The following is an 18,136-nucleotide window of genomic DNA, read 5'->3' on the forward strand; positions in this document are numbered from 1 at the left end:
CAATACAATACAATACAATACAATACTTCCTGGTGTGATCATCCAGGAAGGATGGATAGTTGGGCGTGATGATTAAGCATGATGTGAAGTGAAGGCGCTAAAACGACGGTGGACAAAAATGAAACACGCAGGAAGGAAGCGCGAGCACAAAACTACGGCCGACCAGGAAATCTGTAGAGTCGGAGAGCTGGCAGCTCTGCACGGCTGTTAAGCCTTTGACGCTGCAGTACCACCGTCCCTACGCTTTTCTTCCTTGGCTGTTTTCGATGTCTTGCACATTTGCCATCGTAAAAAAGCGGTATGAGAACGTTTACCCGCAGGACGGTGGCGCACGTGGTTCAGAAGTTTCGAATCACACGCGGTCATAACAACAACACGTGCGCCACTACGCCGTCGACTGAAGTTTGATCCGTACCAGAGTTGCGTTTTCGACGCTACAGGTGGTGCGGCCGTCGCCGGGAAACTCCACTGTCAGGAGCGTATAGCATCACTTCCTATTTGTATGTTATTTGATGCAATAAAGCACTCAACCATTGTACTTCTGCAGAATACAGTTAAGATGTATATGGTCTACACTCTGTGATACGAACTATAATTCTCCCCGTGGCAGTCATCATCATTCACAAAGGCTAATAAACTTCACGAATGCTTGAGAAGCACTTCATTTATGCGCTAGTAACCAATGTCTATAACGTGGGCCTCTTCTTTCTCGTGCGATATCAAATTATTTCAATCGGCGTCAGCGAAATATAAAAGGAATAGATTCAATACAAGTGCATTGAAATACTCCAAACAAAAATCACAGAAGACCTGCGAAAATGACCATACAATAGTTACAGAAATTTTTGATTGAGCAGTTCAATAGGGGTCATCCAATGATGTTGTTCTTTGAACGTGTTGGTAAGTCGTGACAAAAGCTTTAAGCGCACTACCAGACGAGAGCGGTGAAAGACGACAGGGGACACACGAGCACACACGATCGCTCGTGTGTCTCCTGCCTTCTTTCACCGTCCTCGTCTAGTTGTGCGCTGAAAGTTTTCTCAGGTGAGGCCATTGTATGCTGCGAAAATGAGAACCATTTACACTAATTTAGTGCATATAACTGGCGCGCTCCAAAGACGTCTTTAAGCAAATTTCGAGCTGCAGATAGTGCTCGTTAGTTTTACAGGTTGTTGTACGTACTCGAACTAGTTGAAAGCAGATTCATAGGATGTTCCCATCCCTGTTATTTCTGGCTCATGGGAGCCTAGATTTTGCTATATACATCCTACAGCTGTATATATGAAAAAATTACGCTGCTGTGGAAAACCTGTACTTAACATAGAGTCGCCCACTTCATCTGCACAGCCACGATAACTTCACATAGAATCGTTTTGAGCCGCATGAGCACACGAGCGCCAACTGTCATGAAAAAAAATCATTTTAAAGCAGTGTAAGTGCTTTCCACACCGTGCGATCAATGACGCATGCAGTAATGGACACGTGCGTCATCGTTCAGTAAAATACAGCCTGTTGTGACGCTCATATTTTTCTTACAGTGATATCGCAGTGTCTGCAACACTGCGACAACGTTGAAACAACTCAACAACTCTGTAGAGAAACAGCAACGGTTGGGAAATCCAAGCAATATTTGTGGTTTTTAACGCGTAAGCATTCTTTGGCGAGTACTTCAGAAAAATGTCTGTCACACGAAAAGTATCTTGTATCCGTACAAAAATGCGCAATTTTCGATGTTAAGGCATTCAATTGTCATAAAAGTGCAAATTTGGATGTTTAGTAGCTTTATAAACTATAAGGACTAATTTCATCACCCCCTATCGAAAGAAAACATAATTCCTCGACGACTACGATACTTCCTAATGCGAAATTTTAGCGCAGTTGTATATGTGTTTTCATTTTGCGATCCATTGACTGGCGTGGAAAATCTGTCTCGTGTGGGACGTTTCAAACGGAGCGAAGTGTGGTGCGACTGCCTAGCTAATAGGGAGATTGCGACAAGAAGCCCGTGGGTTACGCGTGGGTGACGCGTGGGCGCGACTCACGGCAGCTACCGCAGACAACCACTTCTCATGCAGCGCTTTCGTTTACATACTGACGATGCATGCTACTTTGGCGCCATCTCGTAGCCATCGCCACCGCAAAGCCCCATGCACCCGGCACTACGTTTTTCTTCTCACGCTTTTGCCATACCCTCCTCCTCTGCTTTCCTTTTCGCGCTCTGTTCGCGCTCTGTCGCCGCTTTTTTCATCTCCCGCTGCGCTCGACGTTCACTCTAATCTTTCGCTGTACTCGGTCACTCGGTTGCGAGGTTACACCGACGCTCGACGCAGGAACGGGCGCCTGAAAGCTTAGAACGACAGAAAGCTGAACTCTAAAAAATATATCAGAGAGAAAACTGCTCTCGTGAGGCTTCCTTGAAAGCTTGCTTTCTCGAATTACTAAAGGTATGCCGAGAAGCCTGCTGTGGAGATGATGATGATGATGATGATGATGATGATGATATTAATAATAATAATAAATTATTGGTGACAATATAGGAAAACAAAAACTGTTGACGTCACAGTCACCGCGACGAGGTCGTAACAAAACAGGGACAAAGAGAAAATAAAATAAAAAAGAGAAAACAGCTGCCGTTATACCGTTTGTGGCAGCATTCCGGCATAGTTGATACGGTCGCTTTGAAGGAGCCCTGCAGCTTCCTGGCACCTCATATCCACAGCGTTCCGTACACGTATATCATTTCTTTGGTACCGGAAAAGCGATGGGCAGACATGCACAAGCAAGGAAAAGCAAAAGTAACAGCCAAGCCAGAGAGTGCTTACGCATTAGTAAATAATTCTCGAAATTTCTTGAGCATTTTTCTTTTTTTTTTGTTTTATTTTGAGTATTCAGCGACATTACATTTCAAAAGTTGTGTGCCCTTTCTTAAGTACTCTCTGTAAACCAATGCAGGAGGGACTTCTTAATTCCCCGACACTAGATGTTATTTCGGTGGCCCATAGGCACTTGCGCACCAGCATAAGGGAAGTCTGCACTATGATCAAAAGAAACTGCATCAGATCTTAAAGAGAGGTCAGTACTTAGATGTAAGGAAGTGTCATAGGTCAGGCAGGCGCCTTTATATAGATATTTTTCTTTTTGCAATTAACCGCCGTTGCTCACTTCAGGCAGTGACAGACTACTCCATCATTGTTTCTTTTTTTATAATTTTGGGCAGCGCAAGGAATGACCTGATACAGGAAAGCAAAGATGCGAGATCGACTGCCATTACCGATGCACCTGAGGCTACGAACTTTATTTACTCTGCCCAGGAGTCAACACAGGGGATTGACACTGAGTTTCTGGCCACGGAGTTCTCAATTACCCGGTTGAATGGTCACGGCTAGATGCCTGCGATATCTGCTTCTCTTAGTTTGTACTATATATGAGTGATCGCTTGAACTGACACGAAAATATGGTGCGCTTTGGCGATTTTTCGCACAAGGAGAACGAGCTTCTAACAAGATTATGTTGTTTTTGCACGTGCTTGGGCTTATCATTCTGGGAATAAAAACCACCGCGAGTCCCTTCATGCTATGCTGAACTCAATAAAGAAAGAGGAAGGTTGCAAGCTGCTAGCTATGGCTTTGTATGTTCCTTTATTAACGTCAACATGTCAACGTACACTGCGTTAAAAATGAATTGTATGCCGTAGCGGATATATAGCGTGCATAGATAGCATTGTCACTTATATCCAGCAAGAACCCAAAATTCATTATTGAATTTATTTTATACCATAATGTGCCGTCGAATATTGTATTAGGGAATAAATATTGCTGACCACAAGTGTCTGCTATATTTGCAAAGTATTTTATTACTAAATTTTAACCCCAAAAGCTTACACACAGGTGGATTGTAAGGTTCCGACTTCGTTCCTAGCTGGGCTTTATTTCTGATGATCAAACAAATTTGATAAATCATGGTGAATGTAAAATGCGTGCTGACATTCTTTTAACAATTTAAAATTACGTCAGTCTTGTCTACACGGCTTTTAGGCATCAAAACTTAGTACACACAATTGCTGTTAGAAATGAAATTAAATTTTGAGGTTTTACGTGCCAAAACTACGATCTAAGTCCCCCGCCGTAGGGGGGGACTCCGGAAATTTCAACCACCTGCTGTTCCTTCATATCTACCTAAACCTAAATACAAGTGTGTTTGGCATTTCGTCCCCAGCCAAACGTGGCCGCCATGGCCAGGATTCGATCCCTCGACCTCTTGCTAAGCAGCCCATCTTAAACAATTGCTGTGTTGCATCAGATGAAAGCCCTGAAGGCCGAACGTCTTGAAGGGGCAGCGCAAGACGACGAATACAGAAAGCAGGAACACACAGAACAGTGCTGAACTCACGACTAACTTTATTCGAAGGCACAAACTATTACACAAACTAATGTACTCCCATAGCCAAGTGCTCTACCATCGATGGCGTCACTTATCAGTGCGCCTTATCAGGTCACCTAGAGTAGTTTTTTTTTTTTCTAGAAGTGAAGAGGAGCATTTTTGCTTATTTTTATTCACTAGCCAAAGCATACAGGGTACTACTTGTTAACTAAACCTGGATTCACGCAACAGAGAAAATACGGATTTGCCTGCATAGCCGAGGCACATTGTGAAAATGAGTAACGCGTAAATTTGCCACCGGCAAAACCTCGTAATGGAAAATGTTCTTCTATCATGTCAAGAATGCCTCCGGCCGTGAAGGAGAACGAAATACTTCTTTTTCACAGTACTAATGGCGCAATGCCTAAGTTCACAAGAAACCACGGCTTTGGAAGTCCACTGCTCACTATAGAACAAGTCCGTTGAGATGTCGTTTAAAACCTAATTAATATTATTGCTTCAAACTTCCGCATAGTTCGCGCGGCCAGCTGGTTGTGAGCGTGCAGTGCTCTGTCAACATCTTTCCACCTGGAAGCACACAACTGTCACGACGCACAAAATTTTTCTTAACTTTCCTTCTCTTTCGACCATCAGCTGAGATCTGCTAAGTGGTACACTCTTGTATCTCTACAAACACACGTGTGCTGACATGTTTCGCGACTTGTTATGGTGGCAGAATGTTGTTTCCCTCGTGTATGAACGTGATATTTTTTGCTGTTTCTTTAGACGTCCGCTATATCCGCCGTTCATCTGCTCGAGCACTTTACACCCTGGACATAAACTCCCACTTACCGCCTACACAGAGTACAGCGAAAAGTAAACCTGTCGCGTTGGCCAGCCAGACGGTAGAAACACTTAGCAGCGCTACTCCGTTTTCCGCCTGGTGGCCTTTCCCGGCGTGCCGAGGGAAAAGAAGTTTCACGGAAGGGTCAGTGCCTCCCAATGTGGGAGCCATCTTCCCTTTCTCTGGAAAGCGCGGCCCTTTTCCGGTATTAGTGAGGTTTAGGTTAGGGGACGCAAGCGGCTTGAGTACGCAAGAACTAGGGGCCACGGTACTGCCCACGCGCGGACACCCACGTTACGGTGTGCGCATGCACAGTACCGTCGCCCCTACTGCTTGACTACGCAAGCAGCTTGCGTCTCCTAACATAAAACTCTACAGATCGGCTGACAAGAGCGCTTGCCTGCGCTGCATCGCATGGAGTTCATGAGATGGAGTATTGTTTTGTAGCTAGAGAGCCTGCTTTGAAACGTGCGTAAAGTAAATTTGTAAGGCACGGTGATGATAAAGACGGCTGCGCTGCAGAAATTATGGTTCCACTTTCTTCTACCCATCGAGGGTTTACATTCGCTTTGAGAGAACAAACCGATCCTCGCTGACAAACACCTTAGAAACGTGTCCATCTGTTCGAGAGTTTAAACCGCTGTAACCACAACCGTTGAAAAAAGAAGAACGTTGCCCGAGGATTCTCGGAGCGCAAACAAACAGGCTCGGGAAATCTTTTTTTGTATTAGCAAAAACCTGGAAGTGCAACTTCTGGCTTCTTTTTTTAAAATGAAGGTTTACCTAGAAACATATTGTAAACAATATAATTCTAGCTCACAGGGCTGAAAAAAACATCCCATTCTATTATTAGAACGTTCATTGTATTTCATTGCCAGAAAGCGTTCGATTTAGTACAGGTGCCAGGTGTCATGAAGGCGTTTAACAGACAAGATGTCAATGAAAAAGACGTAAATATGTGAGAAAGTAATTAGATAGGTTGCAGAGTTGGGGTACTTATTCGCGTACAAATTTTAACCATACTAAACACGAAGGATTCACGGCATTCATAAAGAAAGAAAGCTTCGCAGTTGAAGAAAAATTATTTCTGGTTTCAAGAGCATTGCCTTATTATTATCGAAATGTAAGCTTGATGATAGTAGAAGAGTGATATTGAAGAGTAGTGAGAACATGATTGCACGGGTGGCATTGCGCCCCGCAATATTTGCTGTTTACAACCTAATGTAGTAGTAGCTGTCCTTCGTGATATACCAATGGAACATATCATACATTGTCAAATGAATTTGCAAAAGCTCTCGTCTCTCAGTGCAGTTAAGATCCGATACTTTGAGATATTGATCCGTCAAATAGCACACTTTTTGTCCGTCCTGCCAAACAATTAAGCTGAAATAGACTCCCTAAGATGTTTACATTTATTTTCATGTTTTTTCTACGGTTATTTCTCGTAACATTCGGGGGGGGCGGGGGGGGGGGTGCTCGATGCACTTTACTGGAACATATATCGATCCGCGCCGGAGTCGTGCTAGCCCGACATTTTTATAGTTTCTATACATATATTGTGAGGAATTTGATTTCAATAATGCGTAGTATACAACGCAACCATTACTGTTGATAGATTTAGAAGGTGTTACTCAGCTATCCGTGTTGACAGGACTCCATTTCGAAGAGAACGCGCGCTTTCCGATAGATCTGCTTAGAGAGAGCTGAGGAAGGGAGAGAAGGATAGACGAAGAGGTTATGACCTCCTTGCTGGTAGACCAGCTGACTATCTCAGGCTGGGGTAAATTGGTAAGGGAAACTTAAGATGACAGAAAAACACGAACTCAATAAATCTGTTGAGAGCTGCACAGTATATCTGCTAATATGCTTGGGGACACTGAATGCTTATGTTTATTGATTAATTTTATGAGGTTTCTGGGTGCTGTAATGCATAGACCTTGCGGAGGGCAAGCTATATTTCAGTCAGTCAGTCAGTCAGTCAGTTTTATTTGCAGGAAAATCACATCATCCTGCGCGTGGCACAGACTAAAGACATGGTTTCCTGACGAAGTCTCTGCCCCCGTCACCATCTCTTCCCCCCTTACCATCAGACGAAACGAAAGACTAGCTGACACATTTACCCAACACCCATTAATATAGGCCTCGTGCGTGATTATAGTCGCTGCGAACGGCACTGCGGTGAAGTCAGCCCGGAGACTTGTCTTTGTCCTCTGGTATATTGCGGCTAGAACAGCTGCATTTTCATTCCTTTGCATGCGTTCTGAATTTCCCACCATGCCACACGGTGCTCTGTAATTGCTATATATATATATATATATATATATATATATATATATATATATATATATATATATATATATATATATATATATATATATATATATGTGTGTGTGTGTGTGTGTGTGTGTGTGTGTGTGTGTGTGTGTGTGTGTGTGTGTGTGTGTGTGTGTGCGTCTTACAAATCTTCATTTTATACCACCAGCATTAGGAGGCGAACAAGTGCTTTATATATTTTGTCTATCTTCTATATAACCGCAGACGCCACGGTAAGCGACATTACCTCATGACTCAGTTTCAAAACATCACGCGCAGTCAGTAAAGAGCGTTGGAAACAAAGCTCGGCCTCAGCGCTCATTCGAAGAACATCATGTCGGCAAACCTATGGTTTAGATGTATGCAAATTTCACATATCGCAAAATATTGTAATCGTTTCTGTTGCATATCTAATGGTATTGATGATAAGAGTAATAACATAATTTTGCAAACACGGTTGTCAATTTTGAACATCACTGCCCTACGCTCGCAATCGTCGAGCATGCTTTGCACTGTTTCCTTGCAAATAAACTCAGAACGTCTGGTTTGCGCGAACGGCTTTAGCTCAAGCACTATTCGGGCACGTCTCTACACCTTTTCTTTCTCTCCCTTCTTTCTTTTCACCTTCTCCCTTCCCCTAGCGTAGGGTAGCCAACCAGACTCTTGCCTGGTTACCATCCCTGCCCTTCCTGCATTTTTGTCTCTCTCGCTCTTGCAAATACTCCTTATTAGCACTCTTTAATTGGAAAATCTTGTTTCTTTACGTTAGCATGATTTCAGTATTTTAACGCAAAAGTGTTTAACGGTGGAGTCTACCATCAACTTCCTGTAAAGGATCTGACGTCAGTGGGCTCTTGACAGGAATGGCACCGCCATCCAGGAAAGGTGAAGCGAAGCACTACATCATCACACTAAAGAGCGTTAACCGTGAGCCCTTCGGTGGTCTCATCGCAGAGGGGGCTCCAATGTGGTGTAGCCTGGTGTAGGCGGTGTAGGCCTTCTGTTAAGGTGACGGGGCAGTTTCCGCACATGGCTTGTCTTTCGCACCCGTTTAGCCTGCGACGCCTCGTCGCCTACGGCGAACAGCTTCAACATGCATCAGCAGGGCTTTCACGCAGCCTACTTCTTCGCTTGCGATGGCATCAACTAAGGAAACTTCTGCACTAAGCGGCGCAGAAAGGCAACAACGTCGACGGGCGAAGCTCGCTTTGGTCCGGCGAGAGACATGCCAGTGTGAAGCAGAACGCCTTCGAGCTTTCGCGAAGCAGGCTACGAACGCTGCCAATCACGTTCTTGAAGCTGAGCATGTGGCAATTCTGCTGGCTGCACAAAACACTACGGGGTCGGGCCAAAATGCTCGTACCTTCACCGAAGTGACTAGGCAGAAGGACGCCACTCACCAATAGGACGCCACGCGCGAAGAGAACCTCCAACACAGTCGCCAACCCGCAAATCCTGCGCCCATAACTGCAGCGGTCCGACACTTCACCAAGCAAGCACGCAACAAATTCTGTGGAGACACGTTTCGCTTTCGTGTTCTACCGATTCCGATGAAACAGGGATCAACCATATTTTTCATATCAACGTGCTTTTGCGCTGCCGGAACTCATTCGGAAAGCAACACTTCTTCAGTGTAAGAATGGAAATAATCTGTTATAAAAACTACAAGAACATGCACTTTAAGCAGTCGTGTTGGGATGAACATTTTAATGCGTTTCTATGCGTCCCCTTACCAGAGAACTTCTGGTTTGTTTAGCCCTCCAACTGTTTATTCGGTCATGTAAGAGAAAATCCCCTTCACAGTGTTTCTGCCCTAGTTTCTAACACGTACATATGACGCACTTACCAAGCAAAATAGATTGAAAACGTTGATCTAAGTATCTATAACAAAATGTATCGCCTGTCGTCGTATCATGATAGCTCAAATTGGCACCGCGGAACCATTCTTACCTCCGAGTGGTGCTCCTTGCCCGTGGCAGGACATATAAAAGAACTGGATAACGCTGAGCATACTAATTTGTAGGATCCGAGCTGAGTTTTGACAAAAGTAATAAATAATTGTTATCTTGTGCCCGTAAACAATGCTTCACAAACCCACGTAACGTTTTCGGCTTTTCCCACTTATTTTTACCACCCTTCTACCAGACAGTTTACAGAATTCATAATCACACCTTGTTGATGGGTGGTCAGCGGTATGCAGTGAAATCGCAACAGTGCTTTAATACCATTTTGGTCTAGCTTTTGGTATTGAAGCGAAGTCCCTCATTTCAATGAAGAAATAATATGCTTTACTCGGAAAATGTTTTTGTCTTTAGGGAGAAGTGGATTTTTGTTGCAAATGAGACATGCGCAAAGTGTCAAGCAAATTTTGTATCTGACAATCAGCCACATCATTCTTGCTTTCACAGTTGTGTTCACTTTTCTGAGTCGGTGTACCTTGCCCCATGCTGAACCACTTAAAGCTGACAATTTGTCATTTACTTACCTAGCGCAACGCTGCAGAAAGATAGGGCATTTTGTAGCTAAAGCACTGGACGTTTAACCCAAAACAGCGACCACGTTATATTTTGGGAACGGCATCAAACGTCTTACGTAATACGCCGGGCATGCTGCACACAGACAAACAACGTATTACAGCGCAGTCACGGCAGCCGAAGGCTAAATGCTGCATTTCATTGTGAAAAAATATGGCTGACAAGCCGTTTTGAGTTCGTTAGAGCCACACAACCATCTGATAAGAAAGCCACTCTTTACATGTGAGTGTACACATTGATAGCTATGTTCGTGGACAACTTTTCTTGGCCATGGAGCGAAAGCTACGGGGGGTGGAGCTTCTACACATATATTCGTACGCAATGTAGTTCGGCCAAGTTTGGGACCACTCTTGATTTCGATTTCTCCGACCTTGCATATCTCCTTTAGATGAGTAAAAGCATAAATAATGAGGTCAGCGTTAATTTGGGGAGGTACTTGATTTTTATAATCAACCAACATTTATAGAGTTTTGAAGCGCAAGCAATGGGCGGCGGCCTGCGTCGAAGCCCTGAAGCTGCCATATCGCCTAAGCGTCAGTTGGGACTGGAATGCGTAAACGACGCCGGCGGCAGTGGTGCCGGGGTAGCATAAGTCGGCTGGCTCAGTCGCTTTTACATGCCGACGTTTGTAATGTCCAGATGCGTTCGCTCGGTTCCTGCGTAGACGCTGCAAACACTTGCTTTGCGTGCTTAGGCAGTTTTCTTTTCTTTTCTTTTTTGCTAAAGTTGGTCATTGGTCTCTTCGGAAAATGGACAGGCGGGACACCCAGCGACCAATGCTCATGCTGGATGCCACTTTGCCTTTGAGGAAAGTGTAAAACGGGTGGTGATCTCGCATGTACGTAAACTGAAAATGGTCTACTAAATATACAATAAGATATCAGCAGCTGAACGCGGAATGTTACATATCGCTTAATATAGCATATGTAAAGTAAACAATTTACCAATATGGTTACGGCAAGGAAGAAGTATACGTCTATTCACAAATATATTTCACTGACGGAGCCAACATGCGTAGAACGGCGAAAAACCCAAAATCTTCTTCGTCATCTCCAAGGCCACATTCTGTGGCCTCTTCTTTCCAAAACAGACTGTGAGATCAGCTCCGGCGGAAAAAAGCACCTTATTGGTGCGGCTTATTCTTTCGACAAAGGTACGATTTGAGGTGGCTGATATGGATGATCTCAGAGAGAGGTGAAGGCATGGTGGCATCCAGTGGAGACACTTCGTATGTGACAGGGGTCACCTGGTGGAGGAGGCGGTAAGGACCGTAGTAGCACGAGAGGAGTTTCTCCGAAAGACTAGCAAGCCGAGTTATAGACCAAACTAGCACAAGAACACCTGGTTCCTACTCCATGCCGTGATGGCGCTGGTCGTAACGGCACTTCTGGCGTGTCTGTGAACCAGAAAAATGAATGCGGGCAATCTGGCTTGCTTGTGTCGCTGTGGCTATGACATTACCAGTGTGCTCTATCGGTGAAACGAGTGTGGTCGAAAGGAGAGTCTCGAAAGGCAAAGTCGGCTCACGGCCCAGTAGGAGATAGAAGGGTGACTAGGCAGCTGTGTCGTGGCGTGAGGAATTCTAAGCGAACGTGATAATATTGTCATCTGTGTGGCGCCTAAGAAAACGTGAACAAAACTGAGGGGCTACATGCAGTTGCGGTGCAAGGTGCGTGATTTGGTGCCCCCACGACACGAGCCATTGGTCGTCGCGTGCATGGTGTGCACTAAACGCGAGTGCTGCGTGGTCTATATATATATATATATATATATATATATATATATATATATATATATATATATATATATATATATATATATATATTTATATATATATATATATATATATATATATATATATATATATATATATAAATATATATATATATACTTTGTAATGCAGTGAACGAGCTGAGGTGAAACTAAGGAACCGGATTTTTATTATAATCATAACCACGTGAAGCCATGGAAAGCATAAGAAGAATGTTTTGTTTTATTGCAGGAATGTTAAGGTAAATGTAAATGAAATTAGACGGAATCACCTAATTGTGTCGATGGGAGCCAAATCTGCATCATTTGCATTAGCGCAGCTGTGGCAGCGTGGTTCAGCGTCTGCCTCGGCTGCGAGAAGACGTGCGTTCAAAACCCCGCTGTGACCATTTACCCACTGGCTGTACAAGTTTGCACAGGCGTCCCACGATCCGACAGTCGGCTTTTTAATTTGTAAGCACCCCACAACATCTGTCTGTCTAACAAACAGTGTAATGCCTTGTATCTGCGCAAAAATGCGTAATTTGTGAAGTTAAGACGTTTAGTTGTCATAATAGTGTAAATGTAGGTGGTAGGTAGCTTTATAAGCGACAATAAAAAAAAATGAAATTCCAAAAAGGTAATTAAAATTGGTCAGAAAGAAAACCGTTCACGTCCGGCCGCCTTGAAAGCTTGTTTTCCACATTTCTGCTCTCTCGGCAGAGAAGCCTGCTGTGGGGATGCTAAGTATCAAAATAGGGCTGATTGAATAATAATAATAATAATAATAATAATAATAATAATAATAATAATAATAATAATAATAATAATAATAATAATAATAATAATAATAATAATAATAATAATAATCTAATAGTTACAGCGTGAAGGTCGTAAACAAAAGAGAAAGAAAAAAGGAAAATAAAATAACAAAAGAAAGAGAAAATTGCTGTGTTGAAACTGGTTGTGACGGCGTTTCCGGCTCAGTTGATAGGGTCGCTTTGAAGAAGCCATGCAGCTTCCTAGTAATTAATCTCCACACCATTCAGTACACGGGTTTTATTTCTTTGGCACCCGGAAAGCGATGGGTAGGCATGTGCAAGCTAGTAAAAGCAAGTAAGCGAAACGAAGTAACCGCTGAGCCAGATTTATTACGCATTACTTGACAATTATAAGAACTTCATTACCATTTTTTAGGGCCAACTGTCCCGGGAAAGGAACCCGCGCCATGCAAATCATGTCGAAACCTGCCCGCACAGCAGAACCCTGTTAGAGGGGTGTCTTCGCCGCTCCCGTGGCCGTAACTTTTCCCATCTGGCCTCCTGAAGCACCTATTTGGTGTGAACGCCTTCAAGTAGGAGGCACACACTCTTCCACGCGTTGACGCTTCTAACACAAAAAGCAACAAACACTTAAAACATTTCGCATTCCCCCAAAATGCAGGCGGTCTTTGCATAAAGCAATGTGTTAATGGAATGGCAATAGCTAGTGCTTTTTAATATTGTGCACCATCCTTTAGACGTATGTGTTCTTGGAGAGAAAAGATGGCTTCCGGGGCACATTAGGAATTTGCGCTAGCAAAGTGCTGCTACAAGGGCCCTTTGCGATGTCTCCATATCTCCTGCTGAGCGGTATTGTGACGCCCCATCATGTCTAAACTTAGCTAATGACGGCTGATAATTAGAATTTGGTACGCGCCTTTGCGTCGCTTCTTGCATTTTATACCAATACTTTCCTCGCCGCTTCCCATTAGGTTAAATCGTCGTCGTTTTCTCACCGGATATATTTGTGGATATATCGCATATTGACAACTTAGGCCACTGGGTATGTTGTCGCTATTTTCTTCGTGAATAGACAAATTGGGGTACCGTGTACGTGCTGGAATAGGGAGCCTGCTGCTGGCTGCTGTCTGGCCTATAGTACAGATCTTGGGTCACTGGGTATGCTCAGCTGCGTATGTGTTCACTTGTGCCCTATCCCACAACATGGGTGCGCCACTCTGACCCAAGAGGTGTGAAGCCTTAAATAGATTTTTATATCTGCCATACTTCTATAAATACAGCTTTCATCAACATTCTTGCCTTATTCTTGCCTCGACAAGCATAATACCTGACTTTCGTTCGCGGGACGCTGGCTGCAACAGCCGACTAGGCTGTAGCCGCTTGGGTCGTTCACCGCTGCTGATACCTCGCTAATGCTTAACCCTTTCCCCTCTGCAGGGTAGCCAACCAGAATTACCTCTCCTTAACATCCAAGCCTGTCTCTCTCTGTCGCTAACAAAAATGTTTTCCGTCATTATCGTGACAACATTACGTTGGGTCTGCAAGTTTTTGGTTTTGGTTTTTTTTCTATTTCAGAAGGTGATTGGAAGGCTTCATATGAGATGGCGAAAACCAACGTAAATGCTATAACTTGCTACAGCAATGTTTCTGTTGACGATTTGATATTTAGGAGTCACATACGCAGAGTGAAACTTTCCGAGAATTGCTATCTCAAGTATAAATATAGCGTAAATAATTTGACAGTAACTGACTTATACAAATATAAAACATGCTGTTTAGCAAATGACTGCACATGCTTTTCCAGTAATACTTCTGGAAAATAGAACAAACCCGCGCAATGTTGAAGGAAAAGAAAAGAGCAGAACTTTCGTTATACAAAGACAAATGATAATAGGAGCCACATTCACTTCCAGCGTCGTGTCACATGGCGTTTTGAAATCTCGGATCCCAGAAGTGGAATGAGGGCGAATAAAACAACACATAAAAAACTGGTTCTTGCTACAACAGCGCCAAAAACACAAGAAATGTGATGACGATGAAGGAGATGAATGCACGCAACTAGCGCAGGCGAACGTTTAATGTCAAATGTCATATGAGGATCTGAAGCGAGGCAGTGTCGCCTTATCTCGAGCGATGGAGCGCTGCAAGGTTAAAGTGTTGGAGTGCCCTACGACGGGCAGAGTAATTTGGTAGAAGCAGCTAAATTCGAATGACTAGAACGTTTCCCACAAAAGTTTTTTGAGTCTTTACAGCACAGAGTGTTCAGAAAGCCTTTTTTTTTTCAGGCAGGGTTCTTTTCATTATATTTCTCTAGACTATATGCTTCTCACGTTGCCTCGAGTCTTTTCGTGTGTACAGCACTTTCTACAAACTTGCCTAAGGAAGAACAAATAAAATGTCGTGTTTTCTTGTCGTATGTAAACATGGCACATTGTTTCGCGAAATAAAAAGGGGGATGAACGTTACTCAACACACTGTTTTTCTTTAAATCGGTGCAAAGTATGTCACTGCATTTCAAAACTTTTTTTTATTATTGTTGTGACATATACAATAGCTTCCTGCAGTGATGGCCGACGGAACTAAGGTATCCTTCAGTCGATACACTCCATGAACTAGAAAATGCGTTCGAAAGCTTCTTTTTATTATCAGAAAGCCCTCCTTCTCTCGTGATCCTCGGTGGCTGTTCTGAACAGAGTGGGCAAATAGCAAGTGCTTAGTGATGTTCGCATCCGATGGCCGGTCGCCTTCATCTGCTAGCTGGACGGTCGTAGTGCTTCACAGAGTCTTCTTAGGCTACCGCGCTTCCACTTATTCTCACGTTTCAGCTGGTGTGAAGAGAACCCTACGTGGTGCCCACTTGTATCTACTAATGCCGGTTCTGCTGTCCACAGTCTTTCAGAAGAAATTATGAAGTGTTGTGACAGCAGAGAAATGCCATAAAATAGCGGAAACGCAGACTGAAATATGTGTCTACACAAGTCCAGTGTATCGAGTTGCAGATTGATTGTTCGCGGCGAACCATTCTCAAACAAAACAAGTGCTCACGTTCTGATGTCTCTCCTTTCTGCAAGAAAAAAAGTTAGCAATTTTTACAAACACCAAAACTCACAGAAACGCACTGAATGAAATGAAATATCCTTGAAACTGCCATGCAGAATTAGAAGAACTGGTTTCAATTTACCTTGATGCCAATATAATGATAATTGAGACAAGCAAGTGTCAGGTATCACGCTTTTACGAAAATAAATACAACTCCATCATGAAATGATGCGCCAAAAGATGGCTCCTCATTTCGTCTTATGCTTGTTAAGAAAGCAGGCTGCTTTCGCTGGGCGGAGGAAGACAATGTTGAGCCAGCGGTACTCCTCAAAACAGCAAGGCACTTCAGCGAACTCTTCGATATTGCTATGCATGTTATCCGGTGCAGTTGAGTAGCGGCGTGAGATGTAGACACTATAGCGTACGAGTATATCTGCACAACAACCAGTATAGAAGAATGCGTCTAGGCACTATAAGCAAAGAAAAATATCGAAATCATAGTGACACAGGCATGAATGAAAGTCGAACAATCAGAAGAACAGCTCGCACCGAGTGATACCCAGCTCCAAACTGCTTCCGTGAGAAATTCCAGAATTAGTCTCATATTTCGTATAAATGCAGCGTTCTTTCCTTAAGACAGTATTTTTGCAAGATGGATATCTGAGGAAGGTTGCTAAACAAACGGTATTGCTGCCGTTGTATTTGCATTCTTGTGCTGGCGACGCTCGTGTTCCATTCAAATGTAGCTGCTAGAGAACATGGCGCCCTGTAAATGTGTAAATATTTGCGTACAACACAGCCGGATGAGTTTACCACAGAAATTCCTGTTAGGTTCCCCTTGTCACAGCGTCTTTTTTTCTTCTGTACACATCGTCCCGAGTGGTCATTTGTCATTACAGCAGTGCTCCCTTTGCTTTATGTGTATTAGCTCTATTACCATCACTGCTGTCCCATTATTGCTGCTGAATTCATTCATAGACTCTCGTTTTTCAATGTGCGTCAACATTCTATCCCACAACCTCTGTTATTTTGACGATATCATTAGTAAAAGGCGTGACCATCATTTAGCGCAGCATGTGCCTCGCAAGTTCTTATATTGCGAAGTTTGAGTTCGGTGTATTGCCTACCAAGTCCTGAGCGACCTGTGCGTGAGGGCAACAATATAATCACCAAGGGGAGACGACGACTTCGGTAGAGCGGCACAGGCAATCCTGAATATAGTGCTGTAATTGCTACTGTAAAAACTTACTGCACTAATGTGTATGAAGCCTTTTACTGAGAAGGAGACCAACAGTCAAACAGTACTCCAAACTTGTCAAATGCCTATATTGTGAAATGATTGGCCAACAAAAACAACTTAAGCATATGAGGATAAAATCATTATCGATTGCGAATTCAGTCAAGTAATGAAAGTGAAGGTTGTTTTATTGAGCAGTTTTAGGAAACCGCTGTAACAAAAGCAATGCGAAGAGGTTCGAACCAACTACATAATCTGGTCACAAATACCGACGCTGTTGATAAAGTTTTAATTATATCCTGAAATACGTCACACATGCGGTTTATACAGGCATTTTGTCATCTGCAGCTATGCACTTATACCTTTTAGAGCTTGTGAATATAATTCATTACCATACGATGATTACAAAGGAAATGTTAAATTTTCACGATTGTCCTGTCATCACGCAAAACTTCAGATGCTTTTAAGTAAAATTTAGCTGTATTGCGATTGTTATGAACGCACTTACAGGAGACGAATGCATGTTAATATTGGTAAGATCAGGTGTACTTAAACCATGCCGTTCAGCTCCTCTCCGTACTCATAAGATGCTTTTGCACTCCGCATCTGTTTACGGTTGATAGCAATCAATTCATTTCACGAGGGACAATTCATTTTCAGAGTATTAGCAGTCTGTCTCTTAGGCGTAACTGTAGTTGAAAATTTTAGTTAATTTGAAACACGTTACATAGGTTACCACGTACAGCAGTAAGCCGATTCTCTGATTGTAGAGGAAGGAAACGCAGTCAAAAAGCAATATTCGCCTTCATACCATGATGCATAAAGGCCCAAAAGGAGACACTGAGTGAAGTGTTCCCACCAATTTCTCTTTCAAGGTAAAAGACTTAAGTGGCTCGTTGTAATGGCTTATACCTAAAAAAAATTCGACGCTTGGTCGAGTGGTAAAAAGTATCATCATCAGCAGTGGCTCATACACGCACACACGCACATAGAGAGAGAGAGAGAGAATAACTTTATTGAATTGGGCAAAGGGAGGATAGAGGATTAGGAGCGTGATATGGATGGCGTCCCTAGTCCAGGGCTCCACTGGCTTCTGCCTCCATCTGAACGTGACCCAGAACAGACTTGTGCACCTTCGGGTCTGATCTGGTGAGTTCAGCCATTCCTCCAGACTGTTAGTTATACCTTAGTTAGGTATAATTTAACTAGGGTATAAAATACCTACTTAGTAAGCATTTAAACTTGCCGGTCTATTTTGGCAGCAAACACACAGAAAATG

The 18,136-nt window shown here is 43.3% G+C and overlaps 2 protein-coding genes across 2 annotated transcripts in view; both read left to right on the top strand.

Moving 5' to 3' along the window:
• Positions 1–3,523, top strand: part of LOC135901186 (uncharacterized) — a 790,538-nt gene extending 787,015 nt beyond the window's left edge. Inside the window, exon 7 of the mRNA XM_070537224.1 lies at positions 3,218–3,523. Within this exon, the coding sequence (XP_070393325.1) occupies positions 3,218–3,386 (169 nt within the window). The 3' untranslated portion in view covers positions 3,387–3,523. The remainder of the gene's footprint in view (positions 1–3,217) is intronic.
• LOC135901154 (facilitated trehalose transporter Tret1-like) overlaps positions 1–18,136 on the top strand; it is a 207,567-nt gene that overhangs the window by 62,593 nt on the left and 126,838 nt on the right. The window lies entirely within an intron of this gene.

The sequence above is a fragment of the Dermacentor albipictus genome, chromosome 4 (assembly GCF_038994185.2).
Source record: "Dermacentor albipictus isolate Rhodes 1998 colony chromosome 4, USDA_Dalb.pri_finalv2, whole genome shotgun sequence".
NCBI lineage: Eukaryota > Metazoa > Arthropoda > Arachnida > Ixodida > Ixodidae > Dermacentor > Dermacentor albipictus.